Below are 15,655 nucleotides of genomic sequence, written 5' to 3'. Positions count from 1 at the left end.
TTTCCAGCAAAGAAATCAAATAAACGGTCAAGATCAACGGCAATTGCACCTCAGTGTAAGTAGCGTGTTAAAAAAAAAGATTCAACTGTTGAATATTTGATTATTTGAAAATGTTAGATGATAATATAAAGAGTACAGAGAAGCTCCTCTCTATGTTGTACAAAAATGACCAAATTTAGGAAGGCCTACACATTTAGAAATGTCAACAAAAACAACAACAAAAAAACTTTCAAAGTCCCTGTGTTATTTATTTATTTATTTATTTATTCCAGCTGAGGAGCCTGATGAAGGTAAGATCACTATGATTTACTTTCATATGTTTATTCTATTCAGATTTTTCTACTCAATGTTTTTTTTTTCTGGAGTTTTTTTTTTTCACAACCTATATGAAAAAAAAGCAAAAAGATCTACTGTGATGTTGCTCGAGGCACGTTGCTGTGAGTACATTTACATGTTTTCAGTCATTTAAATAGTTAAACTTCCATTGAACTTGTTTTCAAAACTATAGCCACATGATTTAAACATGTGCTAATAACATTATTTTCATGGCTGTAAACAAATTAAAAAAAAAACTTTACAGCTCTAGCATGCACAAGAGTTGGACTAATAAAGGGTGTTACAGACATACATTTTTGAATCTAATGTTTTTTTCTTTTTTGTGATATGTTTACAGTTCCATCTCCTTCAACATCACAACTGCAGTCACATCAGTCAATTTCAAGGTATACTAAAAAAAATATTTTATTTTTTTGATAACTACACACACAGATACAGATATTGATTTGAATAATGTTTTTGTGACTTGTTTAAGGAAGTGTGAATGATCCACAATCTCTTCGAGATGGTAACTATTGAATTTAATAATAATTATCATACCATCAGTTTTATTAATTGTCTCCCAAACAGACTTATGTTGACTTATGGCAGTGTTCATTTTTTTCATTGTTGTAGTTAGTAATGTCATTGATGTTTCAAAACAAATTCTGGACAGAAATCTACAAGTTATTTGAGAGTTGAATCATGAGAGGAGAGGAGAATCATGCTGAAACTAGACCAAATCCAGGACAATATCACAGCAGCGGTCGGAACAATGCAGAAGTCAATGAGCCAGCCAAGAACCTCTGTCTCTGATCTTACATAGGTGCTACAGGTACCCTGTAAGACTGTGGAGGAATTAAAAGAGCTGTGTGATAAGCTGAAAGATGCTGACTTTCAAAAGAAGATGGTATGTGCCACAATACAATCAACATTACTAGTCATTGTTAACCTGAAATAATTTTAAAACAATCTACTCTTGTGATTAATTGCTGATTGTTGTTGTTTGTAGATTCGTTATCTGTGTCTTCAGAGTGGAGGCAACTTAGGAGATGGAATTAGGAGGATGCTGAAAAAAATTGGAGATAACTCCTTATGGAAACATGAAAGTTACAATGGGAGAAAGGGAAAACGTAAATTTCAGCAGCTCCTAATCAATGATTCCATCATATATAAGTTTCAAAACTTGCCACTAATGACTTATAATATGTATATGCCAATCCCCAAGATCTCAAAAATTATTTGGAATGCAAATAGGTTGTAAATAAGAATGTACATGGTAAATGTAAAAGTTGTTAGTTCTCAGTACATAAATATTCATACCATGATCTATTATGAAAACAAGAGTAATGTTGATGCTTTTTGAATAGAACTTTAGTCTGAGTTATAGTTTTAATAACTGTGATCTCTGTATTGAATCAAGGTGACTGCAGTAAGGCATACCCACACCAAAAATCCCAGAGTGTGGAGGAAATGATTGCTGTGACCCTAAAACATGCCCCAGATCGTGCAAAAACAGCAAATCAGGCGAGTGCATTATAACATTTAATTCTAGCAGTTATAAACCATCAGCCAAAAAAACATTTAATATTCTCACACTGACGGACGGATGGAAAGAGACAGACAGACAGATAGATGGATAGATAGACAGACAGATAGCTAGAAGGATAGACAGAGAGTTAGATAGATAGATAGATAGATAGATAGATAGATATACAACAGATTAATTTGTACCTGTTTTTCAGCATTATAGCTTTGGGTCACACACTTTGATCTGGATGATCAAACGCATAATGGATTTCCAAATATCGCATGTAATTAACAAAATGTTTCTTTAGCTTTACGCTTTATGTAACAACTCTCCAAATTTATGCTGTAGACAATAATATCAGAACATTATCAAAGTACATAAAATAACATAATTCAATTTACATTACTTGATGTCACAGTAAAACATGAATACATGGCATTTTCACATGCTGAGTTCATGATCTCTGAACTGTGACTGAGATGCCAGTGTAACAAGGTCGTCCTCGAAACAACACTAGATTATGAGCTCATACTAAAGTCATTTTTATTTTTTAAGCGTACGTGGCTTCGTCTCTAAAGAGATCGAGCAATAGCAATATTTTAGTATTTTCTTTTACACTACACACACTACATAAGTGGGTGACGCCATTATTTTGACTTAAAACATGTAGTTAGCAGAACATTTTACATATATAGGCTGTAAATTTGGTTGGTGAGGGAGAAAGGGTCAAGTGAACTGCTTTGGAACAATTATGTCACCCACCTAACCAGTTGATCCAGATGAAAAGCGTAAATGTGCGCGTAATCGAGTGAAAAAGTTGCGCATAATTAACAAAGAGTTTCGCTTTAAGCTGCAGACAATATCATAATAACATCAAAGATCCTAATAAAAACAATCAATATATGTCATGAGATAACTTACATTACTTGATGTCACAGTAAAACAAGTATAGAGGGTATTTTTCATACAGTGAGTACATGATCTCTAAGCTGTGCCTGAGATGCGTGTGTGACGAAGTCGCCATGCAAACAAAGTTACTTTATGAGTTACATTATGAGCTCATGTGTAGAGCTCGAGCAGTATGATGTTTGCATTTACACATATGCACAATGGGTAACAACTATCCAAATTCACCCATTTTAACATCTGAGTAAATGTTCACACCAATAATGATGACATAAACAGGTACGAATTAAAATATTAGGTTAACAAGAGACTTGGGTGAAGGCTTTTCAGTTTTAACCACAGTTGACAAGCAGACACACGCGCGCACACACAGAAAGAGCACAGCACCTGTACAATTGTTCAATTAAAATAAATGTACTTTGTTCCTTACAGTTTCTCACATGTCTGTTTTCTCTGGTTAGCCGAAAGGTAAAATAAAACGACGTTCAGAGGACTTTAACCGAAAGTCCTCTAAGCGTCCCAAATGGCTGCTGGACGTCCTGTCAACGTCCCCTTGAATGTCCTTATGACGTCATTGCGGACGTCCGCAGGACGTCAAGTGGACCCTACACATGGTCGTTCGGGGGACGGTCGCAGAGGCTATTTAGGGGACGCTCTGGAGACCTTTTTTTGTCAGCTGGAGAGTATTTTATATATTCAAAGAAATCCATGAGTACTAATTACATTGTGTATTGTTTTATAAATATATATTGTGCATTTGTTTTTAGATGAAAATTTCTGCATATTTCCCCACAGTTCACGAGAAAAGGAAGCGATACCCATGTTGCACACAATCTGGCACATTTATAAATATTTAGTTAATTTGTTTATTTCCCCAAGAAATTGTAGTCACCTACGGAAGCCCCAAGCGTCCATGCATTATTAAATATTATTTTCTGTTGTTTTCTCGTGATCTTGTTTTCTCACGATGTAATTTTATCCCGAGAAAGTCTCGCGCTTTGTGAATGGGACTGGTTTTACATGCATGTTGGCATCATCTCCATCATGAATGTAATAACTGCCCGCTGTAGAGATGGACTTTATCTCCACATTACGACACAGGGGTGTGTATCCCCTTCTCAAGTGTCGGACACTAATGTAGAAGTCGTCAGTCCTACAGGGATGAGGTGTGTGTGTGCGTGTGTGTGTGTGCATGCATCTCCCCGATTCCCTAAACACAAAAAGCCAATAGGATTTTTCCATTGGCTTTTAGATTACTGCAGAAATAAACACTGTGACCAACAAAAGTTCATGATTTCTACATGTTTCGTTCACTAAGATAATCATGGCAAATGAACACAACTTTTATGATTTTTGAAGCCTAAATATAATCGCCAGAAGTAAAAGCTAATGCTAGGCTCTAAACGAACTACACCACGGTCGCATGACTTCAACGTCACCACCGCGACGATTCCGACAACTCTTTCAATCTTTTTTTTTTTTAACAATATAATTGGAAAATACTATAAATTGATACACCAGGATGGAAAGTTTGAGTGCGAGAGTGTGAATATAAACACAGTGAGGCTGTAGTAGGTGAGTTTTTTTGCTGCATGATGACGTTTAATTCCCCGACAACCTCTGTAGTCCCATTTAGTCACTTGGTAGCAACCGCCTTTTTCAAGACATGTAAATTTTCTTTTTTTTTTTGTAAAAAATATTTATTTATTTATTTATTTATTTATTTATTTAAAATCCTGAGTGGGGTATTACTGATGTATTTTATATCGTAGTATAAAACGTGAACATATCTTGAGCTTGTATTAAACAGAGACCTTATTTCCGGCATTTAACCAAAAAACCCATCCAATAAACCCATTGACTTCAGGATGATTGATGTCCAGTACACAGGAAAAATAAGATCACGAGAAAACTAATTTTGTTATGTCTAGATCACGAGAAAATAATAATAATAATTGCATGGCAAAGAAAAAATTAATAATGGATGGCGGTTTAGAGCTTCCGTAGTCACCTGAGTTTAACAGTGACATTGCACCATCTGCAGAGACAGGAGGTTGGTCGAGTGCTGGATGTCTGATTTTATTTTCTTGGTAAGTTTGTGTGTTTCATCTGTAATCTGAGAAAATGGCCTTAACCTGATAGTTGGTTGCTCAAATCAAGTCTTGTGTACAAAAAGTTATTTATTATAGAATACAGATTAACATTAACCCACTAATTGGTACAAGAAACCATAAACTCTTAAAGGCTCAGCAAAAGCTAATGTTTCTGTGTTGTTTACTGCTGAAAAAGCCACTTGCTACTGTGTTTGCAGTCTTATTTGCTATGAATAATCTGTCCATGAGAAAATTTAAACGAACTACTAGGACAGGTAATCTTATTTTCATTATCTTTAGACTTTAATACTGAAGATTGAACTGTTTAGTTATGTGGGCAGTCATTAAATTACAGTATCATATGATTCATGTGTTGAAGCATTTCAACAAGTGTTTAAATCCATAAAACTAGCAATCATGGAATCATGGAATTATTGATGTTTTTGTTTGTTTGTTTGTTTGTTTGTTTGTTTGTTTGTTTGTCTGTCTTAAATTGAGTTTCTATGTGGTGTGCTACATTTTTACTGGGTGTAAGTTAGAAGGAAAAAAAATCCTTCAGGTTGATTGAATTGGCCTTTATAATGACTGCTACAGCTTGTATAAAGCGTCACTGTTTTTATTCACATATGCCACAGTGAATATCACAATGTTTCCAGAAAACTTCACCATGCAACCATTAAGTTTTCACTTGAAAGCTGGCTGAAGCACACCACCATAGACGCACGCAACATGCACACTAGTTTGTGGACACCTGATCGTCACACACGTGTGATTTTTGAAAAATCCCATCCCAGATTTAGTCCACGTTGCTCTTATAGTAACCTCTACTCTTCTGGGAAGGCTTTCCTCTAGATATTAGAATGTGGCTGTGGGGATTTGTGCTCAGTCAACTACTAGAGCATTAGTGAGGTAAGGTACTGATGTCCAGAGTAAAGTCCACTGTGTTGAATTAACACCTACAGTGTTCATTCGTGTCCAGTTGGACACGAATGAACACTGAAAGAGTTCATCCAACATTTTGGATTTTGCTGTGTTGGGTGAGGAGGCCTGGGGTGCAATCAGCATTCCAGTTTATCCCAGTGGTTTTCAGTGGGTTTGAGGTGCAGGCCACTTGAGTTCTTCCGCTCTGACCTTGGTAAACCATGTCTTCATGGATATTGCCTTTTGTACAGGGACACTGTCATGCTGGAACATGTTCCAGTGTTAAAGGGAAACTGTAATGCTACAGCATATAAAGACATTCTAGACAAGTGTGTGCTTCCAACCTTGTGGAAATGTTAGGGCAAGGCTCACATATGGGGTACTGGTCAGGTGTCCACATACATTTGGCCATATAGTGTATACAGAAATGTCTAACCATGTTATATTTTATTGAGTTTTTACAATATTTTCTTAGGTTTAATTTCTAACGAGGAATAAGCACCAGAAAATCCATGGCGGACCTCACTCAGTTCACAAAAAGATATATGCAGCAACTACCTTTCCTCATCCTCTTGAACCTGGCTGGGTTATACTTTTCAGCAGCTCTTCCACCAACGAAAGCTCCAATTTTTGGTAAGCCGTTTGTGGTCATTTGGAATGCTCCCATCGACAAATGTGATAAACTGCAGATCCCCCTGGACTTGGGTGTGTTTCATGCCATCACCACACCTCAGCAGGTGCCTGACCAAGTCCTGACCCTCATGTATAGTAGCAGATTGGGGCTTTTTCCTTATATTGACCTCTACAATTTCACACAGTACAATGGAGGCATTCCACAAAAGGGAAACTTAACTGCCAGTCTGCAGAAAGCTAAAAAAGAGTTCAACCAGTACATTCCATCATCTGCACCTGGCCTGGCTGTCCTTGACTGGGAGGAGTGGTTTCCTTTGTTTGATCGAAATGCAGACTTAAGAGAGATCTATAAGGCAGTGTCCATAAACTACACCCTTCAGCAGAATCCCTCCCTTACAAGCAACCAAGCTACATTTATAGCCAAAGAGCAATTTGAGAAAGCAGCCAGAAGTTTCTTGAAAGAAACATTGCAGTTAGGAATCTCACAAAGACCAAATATTCTCTGGGGCTTTTATTTGTTCCCTGACTGCTACAACTACGATTTTTTGAACCCAAACTACACTGGAAAATGTCCTCAGAGTGCAAATATATTAAATGACAAACTTCAATGGTTGTGGCAGGCAAGTACTGCATTCTTTCCATCAGCATACATGCCACTTTCTGTAAGTAAAACCCAGAAAGCAGCTCTGTTTGTTCGACACAAGGTGCTAGAAGCAATGAGAGTGGCAGAGTCGTCACACCGGCCCTACATTGCTCCCATTTATTTGTATCTGCAACTCCTTTTGCGGGATCAAAAGGGCATGTACAAGTCAGAGGTAAGTAGTCTGTTTATACAGTATGGTCAACATGCATAATACATTCATTGAGGGCTGCATGTCGTCCAAGCATGTTTAGTAGTTTGTTTTGTTTTTCTAGTAAACGACATGTTTCTGGCCTCTACAAACAATATATTGGCTAATTAGTTTGTTCTGTGCAGGCTGACCTGATTCGGAGTATTGGCGAGAGTGCAGCTCTGGGAGCCGCTGGATGTTTACTGTGGGGCTCTAGCTATTATTTTAAAGACACGGTAATACTTTGTGTTTTTATAAATCATATTATTGGCTCATTCCAGTTGGGTTGCAAACAATGTAGCATTATGAAGGATGATGAGTGCTGTATATTATATATTTTAAAAATCTACTAATCGAGTGGTTAACTTTATTATAGTTATACTTGATAATACACAGTTTTCTTCACTGTATTCAGTCCATAAGATTGATCTTACTATCCCACACTGGTGTTTCATTTCCAGTACATTTGCATTCATTCAGTTAGCAGATGCTTTTATCCAAAGCGACTTACTACACAGTACTGTTTAAAAAAAATCCTGATCTTCACATTTGAGGGTTTTTTTTTTCTCTTTTAAATCTGACTCAACCCTTCAGCTACAGTACTGAACACTATGCTTAATGACATTGAGGTGGCTCTGTAGGTGTAGGGGAAATACCAAAATGTACACTGCAGGAACATCTACAACCTTGATTAAGAAGTATGCAATTTACTAATGGAGGCAAATATTTGAGTTTTTAAAAATATTTTTTAAATTATTCATAATATATTGTTGCCTGTGTTGTCATCTGTTAGAGCCATAGGTGATGTTGAATAATACTTTGCATATAATCCAAGCTTTCTTTCCAGGAATCATGCGCATCCCTTTCTACATACTTGTCTAACACAGTAAATAAGTATGTTGTCAATGTTACAACTGCAGCTGAACTGTGCAGTGATGTGCTGTGTCAGGGTAATGGCCGATGTGTCCGTCAAAGCTATGATTCAGATGACTACCTACACCTCAACATAAACAGCTTTGTTATAGAGAAGATTGATGGAATATATAAAGTCTTTGGGCAACTTTCCAATAATGACCTCATCGACTGGGCTAACAAGTTCACCTGTCAGTGCTATGAGGACAGAAAATGCATGGCTTAATTTGAATCTTTTATCCAGCAAAAGTATCATTCATAAAATTGATGACAATTGACATTTTTCTACACTGCAAAACTTTGCTGTTTGATTATAACTTCTCTTCAGATGATTAATATAAGAAAACCTTTCAGAACATTCCTTTCTACCATTTATATATATTTACACAGGTTTCTTATTTCTTGGTACTGTATTGCTTGAACAAGTAAAAGCTCTGAAACAGATACACACTTTCATTTGTCTTGTTCTTTGGCATGTTAACATTTGCCACACACTCTCTCTAGAAGACTAAATAACTGTAATGTTGTTTCATGTCATGCTTCCTCCAGAGTGCTCATAATCTTCAAACTGACCTTGGTGTCAAAATAATTCATACTTGATATTCTCTCTCGCTCTCTATCTATCTATGAAGTAGGCTTTGTTGCCTTTTTTATTCTTGATGGTGTTTACAATTAGTCACACTAACTCAGGACAACATTAACTGTGAATTATTGTGAATTTTTAAAAATCTCTATTGATGGTTAAATGAAGTGGAGCACAAAAACCTGCATACTCATCATCTTAAAGCTTTTTCCAACCGCTAACAACCATCTGTCAATACTAAAACCACTTTTTCAAAACTGTTTATACAGTCTGCATTATCAACATGACTCTTGGCCAAACAGTTAATCTCCCTGTTCGACCTTAACACTGGCAAGAATTCTCACTCAGAAAGCAAACATTGTCACCCATAACACTGATAACAGTGAGCATTACAGTACATAAATGATGAAATTTTGTCTTTGAAGTTTGAATGTTTTTCACATAAATCAATATTTCATTATAGAATAAGAATAACACCTTTTCACTTCATTGACTGTACTAAAGTGTATATAACAAGAATAAAATAATAAATGCAGCAGTTTGCTTCAATATCCTTTATTCTTTTGATTTCTTTGCATATAGTAACTTACTTCTGAAAACTAAAGAGTTGAAAAAGAAATTCCTGAAATTCCAGGGCTGCAATAATAAAAAAAAACATCAACATGTACAGTATAATCACCCATCCTGTACAGTACTGTGAGGGTTCTAGTTCTCTCTCTCCTGCATTTGGCCACAAGTTCTCATCAATGTCACATCTTATGTCTTCTCTGGTGATGCATCTTGGAAAGTATCTTCTAGAATGTCTAATCCAACCCGGGCAGTCTTCAGGAGAACTCTCTCCACACCCCGCATTCATGGCATCCAGTAAGGACATCTGCTCATGTGGATGGTGGTCATAAGCCTTCCACCTCCACGCAGAGAAAAACTCCTCTATGGGGTTTGGGAAGGGGGAGTATGGAGACAGGAATAGTACTGATGTCCTGGTATGTACAGCAAACCAGTCTGATTGCAGCAAAGTAGTGGAATGTCACATTGTCCCACACAACAACAAAGTTAGGGGAGCGTCGACACTTCTCAAGTGTCGGACACTAATGTAGAAGTCGTCAGTCCTACAGGGATGAGGTGTGTGCGTGTGTGTGTGCATGCATCTCCCCGATTCCCTAAACACAAAAAGCCAATAGGATTTTTCCATTGGCTTTTAGATTACTGCAGAAATAAACACTGTGACCAACAAAAGTTCATGATTTCTACATGTTTCGTTCATTAAGACAATCCTCACAAATGAACACAACTTTTATGAATTTTGAAGCCTAAATATAATCGCTGGAAGTAAAAGCTAATGTTAGGCTCTAAACGAACTACACCACGGTCGCATGACTTCAACGTTAGCACCGCTACGATTCCGACAACTATTTCAATCTTTTTTTTTTAAACAGTATAATTGGAAAATACTATAAATTGATACATCAAGATGGAAAGTTTGAGTGCGAGAGTGTGAATATAAACACAGTGAGGCTGTAGTAGGTGAGTTTTTGCTGCGTGATGACGTTTAATTTCCCCGACAACCTCTGTAGTCCCATTTAACCACTTGTTAGCAACCGCCTTTTTCAAGACATGTAAAAGCTTTTCTTTTTTTTTTTTTTTCTTTTTTTTTTTTCTTCAAATTCTGAGTGGGGTATTACTAATGTATTTTATGTCGTAGTATAAAACGTGAACATATCTTGAGCTTGTGTTAAACACAGACCTTATTTCCGGCATTTAACCAAAAAACCCATCCAATACACCCACTGACTTCAGGATGATTGATGTCCAGTACACAGGAAAAATAAGATCATGAGAAAACAACTTTTGTTATGTCGAGATCATGAGAAAACAAATTTTGTTATGTCAAGATCATGCAAAAACAACTTTTGTTATGTCTAGATCATGAGAAAAAAATTAATAATTGCATGGCAAAGAAAAAAATTAATAATGGGTGGCGGTTTAGAGCTTTCGTAGTCACCTGAGTTTAACAGTGACATTGCACCATCTGCAGAGACAGGAGGTTGGTCGAGTGCTGGATGTCTGATTTTATTTTATTGGTAAGTTTGTGTGTTTCATCTGTAATCTGAGAAAATGGCCTTAACCTGATAGTTGGCTGCTCAAATCAAGTCTTGTGTACAAAAAGTTATTTATTATAGAATACAGATTAACATTAACCCACTAATTGGTACAAGAAACCATAAACTCTTAAAGGCTCAGCAAAAGCTAATGTTTCTGTGTTGTTTACTGCTGAAAAAGCCACTTGCTACTGTGTTTGCAGTCTTATTTGCTATGAATAATCTGTCCATGAGAAAATATAAATGAACGACTAGGACAGGTAATCTTATTTTCATTATCTTTAGACTTTAATACTGAAGATTGAACTGTTTAGTTATGTGGGCAGTCATTAAATTACAGTATCATATGATTCATGTGTTGAAGCATTTCAACAAGTGTTTAAATCCATAAAACTAGTAATCATGGAATCATGGAATGATTGATGTTTTTGTTTGTTTGTTTGTTTGTTTGTTTGTTTGTTTTAAATTGAGTTTCTATGTGGTGTGCTACATTTTTACTGGGTGTAAGTTAGAAGAAGGAAAAAAATCCTTCAGGTTGATTGAATTGGCCTTTATAATGACTGCTACAGCTTGTATAAAGCGTCACTGTTTTTATTCACATATGCCACAGTAAATATCACAATGTTTCCAGAAAACTTCACCATGCAACCATTAAGTTTTCACTTGAAAGCTGGCTGAAGCACACCACCATAGACGCATGCAACATGCACACTAGTTTGTGGACACCTGATCGTCACACACGTGTGATTTTTGAAAATCCCATCCCAGATTTAGTCCACGTTGCTCTTATAGTAACCTCTACTCTTCTGGGAAGGCTTTCCTCTAGATATTAGAATGTGGCTTTGGGGATTTGTGCTCAGTCAACTACTAGAGCATTAGTGAGGTCAGGTACTGATGTCCAGAGTAAAGTCCACTGTGTTGAATTAACACCTACAGTGTTCATTCGTGTCCAGTTGGACACAAATGAACACTGTAAGAGTTCATCCAACATTGTGGATTTTGCTGTGTTGGGTGAGGAGGCCTGGGGTGCAATCAGCATTCCAGTTTATCCCAGTGGTTTTCAGTGGGTTTGAGGTGCAGGCCACTTGAGTTCTTCCGCTCTGACCTTGGTAAACCATGTCTTCATGGATATTGTCTTTTGTACAGGGACACTGTCATGCTGGAACATGTTCCAGTGTTAAAGGGAAACTGTAATGCTACAGCATATAAAGACATTCTAGACAAGTGTGTGCTTCCAACCTTGTGGAAACGTTAGGGCAAGGCTCACATATGGGGTACTGGTCAGGTGTCCACATACATTTGGTCATATAGTGTATACAGAAATGTCTAACCATGTTATATTTTATTGAGTTTTTACAATATTTTCTTAGGTTTAATTTCTAACGAGGAATAAGCACCAGAAAATCCATGGCGGACCTCACTCAGTTCACAAAAAGATATATGCAGCAACTACCTTTCCTCATCCTCTTGAACCTGGCTGGGTTATACTTTTCAGCAGCTCTTCCACCAACGAAAGCTCCAATTTTTGATAAGCCGTTTGTGGTCATTTGGAATGCTCCCATTGACAAATGCTATAAACTGCAGATCCCCCTGGACTTGGGTGTGTTTCATGCCATCACCACACCTCAGCAGGTGCCTGACCAAGTCCTGACCCTCATGTATAGTAGCAGATTGGGGCTTTTTCCTTATATTGACCTCTACAATTTCACACAGTACAATGGAGGCATTCCACAAAAGGGAAACTTAACTGCCAGTCTGCAGAAAGCTAAAAAAGAGTTCAACCAGTACATTCCATCATCTGCACCTGGCCTGGCTGTCCTTGACTGGGAGGAGTGGTTTCCTTTGTTTGATCGAAATGCTGCCGTAAGAGAGATCTATAAGGCAGTGTCCATAAACTACACCCTTCAGCAGAATCCCTCCCTTACAAGCAACCAAGCTACATTTATAGCCAAAGAGCAATTTGAGAAAGCAGCCAGAAGTTTCTTGGAAGAAACATTGCAGTTAGGAATCTCACAAAGACCAAATATTCTCTGGGGCTTTTATTTGTTCCCTGACTGCTACAACTATGATTTTTTGAACCCAAACTACACAGGAAAATGTCCTCAGAGTGCAAATATAGTAAATGACAAACTTCAGTGGTTGTGGCAGGCAAGTACTGCATTCTTTCCATCAGCATACATGCCACTTTCTGTAAGTAAAACCCAGAAAGCAGCTCTGTTTGTTCGACACAAGGTGCTAGAAGCAATGAGAGTGGCAGAGTCGTTAGACCGGCCCTACATTGCTCCCATTTATTTGTATCTGCAACTCCTTTTGCGGGATCAAAAGGGCATGTACAAGTCAGAGGTAAGTAGTCTGTTTATACAGTATGGTCAACATGCATAATAAATTCATTGAGGGCTGCATGTCATCCAAGCATGTTTAGTAGTTTGTTTTGTTTTTCTAGTAAACGACATGTTTCTGGCCTCTACAAACAATATATTGGCTAATTAGTTTGTTCTGTGCAGGCTGACCTGATTCGGAGTATTGGCGAGAGTGCAGCTCTGGGAGCCGCTGGATGTTTACTGTGGGGCTCTAGCTATTATTTTAAAGACACGGTAATACTTTGTGTTTTTATAAATCATATTATTGGCTCATTCCAGTTGTGTTGCCAACAATGTAGAATTATGAAGGATGATGATGCTGTGTATTATATATTTTAAAAATCTACTAATCGAGTGGTTAACTTTATTATAGTTATGCTTGATAATACACAGTTTTCTTCACTGTATTCAGTCCATAAGATTGATCTTACTATCCCACGCTGGTGTTTCAATTCCAGTACATTTGCATTCATTCAGTTAGCAGATGCTTTTATCCAAAGCGACTTACTACACAGTACTGTTTAAAAAAAATCCTGATCTTCACATTTGAGGGTTTTTTTTTTCTCTTTTAAATCTGACTCAACCCTTCAGCTACAGTATTGAACACTATGCATAATGACGTTGAGGTGGCTCTGTAGGTGTAGGGGAAATACCAAAATGTACACTGCAGGAACATCTACAACCTTGATTAAGAATTATGCAATTTACTAATGGAGGCAAATATTTGAGTTTTTAAAAATATTTTTAAAATTATTCATAATGTATTGTTGCCTGTGTTGTCATCTGTTAGAGCCATAGGTGATGTTGAATAATACTTTGCATATAATCCAAGCTTTCTTTCCAGGAATCATGCGCATCCCTTTCTACATACTTGTCTAACACAGTAAATAAGTATGTTGTCAATGTTACAACTGCAGCTGAACTGTGCAGTGATGTGCTGTGTCAGGGTAATGGCCGATGTGTCCGTCAAAGCTATGATTCAGATGACTACCTACACCTCAACATAAACAGCTTTGTTATAGAGAAGATTGATGGAATGTATAAAGCCTTTGGGCAACTTTCCAGTGATGACCTCATCGACTGGGCTAACAAGTTCACCTGTCAGTGCTATGAGGACAGAAAATGCATGGCTTAATTTGAATCTTTTATCCAGCAAAAGTATCATTCATAAAATTGATGACAATTGACATTTTTCTACACTGCAAAACTTTGCTGTTTGATTATAACTTCTCTTCAGATGATTAATATAAGAAAACCTTTCAGAACATTCCTTTCTACCATTTATATATATTTACACAGGTTTCTTATTTCTTGGTACTGTATTGCTTGAACAAGTAAAAGCTCTGAAACAGATACACACTTTCATTTGTCCTGTTCTTTGGCATGTTAACATTTGCCACACACTCTCTCTAGAAGACTAAATAACTGTAATGTTGTTTCATGTCATGCTTCCTCCAGAGTGCTCATAATCTTCAAACTGACCTTGGTGTCAAAATAATTCATACTTGATATTCTCTCTCGCTCTCTATCTATCTATGAAGTAGGCTTTGTTGCCTTTTTTATTATTGATGGTGTTTACAATTAGTCACACTAACTCAGGACAACATTAACTGTGAATTATTGTGAATTTTTAAGAATCTCTATTGATGGTTAAATGAAGTGGAGCACAAAAACCTGCATACTCATCATCTTACAGCTTTTTCCAACCGCTAACAACCATCTGTCAATACTAAAACCACTTTTTCAAAACTGTTTATACAGTCTGCATTATCAACATGACTCTTGGCCAAACAGTTAATCTCCCTGTTCGACCTTAACACTGGCAAGAATTCTCACTCAGAAAGCAAACATTGTCACCCATAACACTGATAACAGTGAGCATTACAGTACATAAATGATGAAATTTTGTCTTTGAAGTTTGAATGTTTTTCACATAAATCAATATTTCATTATAGAATAAGAATAACACCTTTTCACTTCATTGAAACTAAAGTGTATGTAACAAGAATAAAATAATAAATGCAGCAGTTTGCTTCAATATCCTTTATTCTTTTGATTTCTTTGCATATAGTAACTTACTTCTGAAAACTAAAGAGTTGAAAAAGAAATTCCTGAAATTCCAGGGCTGCAATAATAAAAAAACACATCAACATGTACAGTATAATCACCCATCCTGTACAGTACTGTGAGGGTTCTAGTTCTCTCTCTCCTGCATTTGGCCACAAGTTCTCATCAATGTCACATCTTATGTCTTCTCTGGTGATGCATCTTGGAAAGTATCTTCTAGAATGTCTAATAGAACCCGGGCAGTCTTCAGGAGAACTCTCTCCACACCCCGCATTCATGGCATCCAGTAAGGACATCTGCTCATGTGGATGGTGGTCATAAGCCTTCCACCTCCACGCAGAGAAAAACTCCTCTATGGGGTTTGGGAAGGGGGAGTATGGAGACAGGAATAGTACTGATGTCCTG

General features: G+C 37.1%; 2 protein-coding genes across 4 annotated transcripts; both read left to right on the top strand.

Moving 5' to 3' along the window:
• The first annotated feature begins 917 nt into the window (after positions 1–917).
• LOC108274447 (hyaluronidase-5) lies at positions 918–8,585 on the top strand. 2 transcript variants are annotated; one of them, XM_053685969.1, is made up of 5 exons: positions 918–4,327; positions 4,797–4,842; positions 6,242–7,214; positions 7,376–7,465; positions 8,077–8,585. In XM_053685969.1, the coding sequence occupies exons 3-5, from the start codon at positions 6,279–6,281 to the stop codon at positions 8,365–8,367; spliced, it is 1,317 nt and encodes a 438-aa protein (XP_053541944.1). In that variant the 5' UTR covers positions 918–4,327; positions 4,797–4,842; positions 6,242–6,278; the 3' UTR covers positions 8,368–8,585. The 2 variants fall into 2 exon arrangements, with proteins under 2 accessions (XP_053541944.1, XP_053541945.1); XM_053685970.1 differs by lacking the exon at positions 4,797–4,842.
• A 1,598-nt stretch (positions 8,586–10,183) lies between these two features.
• LOC108274446 (hyaluronidase-5) lies at positions 10,184–15,221 on the top strand. Of its 2 annotated transcripts, none has more exons than XM_017484626.2 (4): positions 10,184–10,248; positions 12,194–13,166; positions 13,328–13,417; positions 14,028–15,221. In XM_017484626.2, exons 2-4 carry the CDS (start codon positions 12,231–12,233, stop codon positions 14,316–14,318), a joined length of 1,317 nt encoding a protein of 438 aa, XP_017340115.1. In that variant the 5' UTR covers positions 10,184–10,248; positions 12,194–12,230; the 3' UTR covers positions 14,319–15,221. The 2 variants fall into 2 exon arrangements, with proteins under 2 accessions (XP_017340115.1, XP_053541989.1); XM_053686014.1 differs by lacking the exon at positions 10,184–10,248 and adding an exon at positions 10,731–10,805.
• The last annotated feature ends 434 nt before the right edge of the window (positions 15,222–15,655 follow it).

Source organism: Ictalurus punctatus, chromosome 14, assembly GCF_001660625.3.
Source record: "Ictalurus punctatus breed USDA103 chromosome 14, Coco_2.0, whole genome shotgun sequence".
Lineage (NCBI taxonomy): Eukaryota > Metazoa > Chordata > Actinopteri > Siluriformes > Ictaluridae > Ictalurus > Ictalurus punctatus.
The sequence above is the reverse complement of the archived record's forward strand: the minus strand, read 5'-3'. Positions and strand labels throughout refer to the sequence as shown.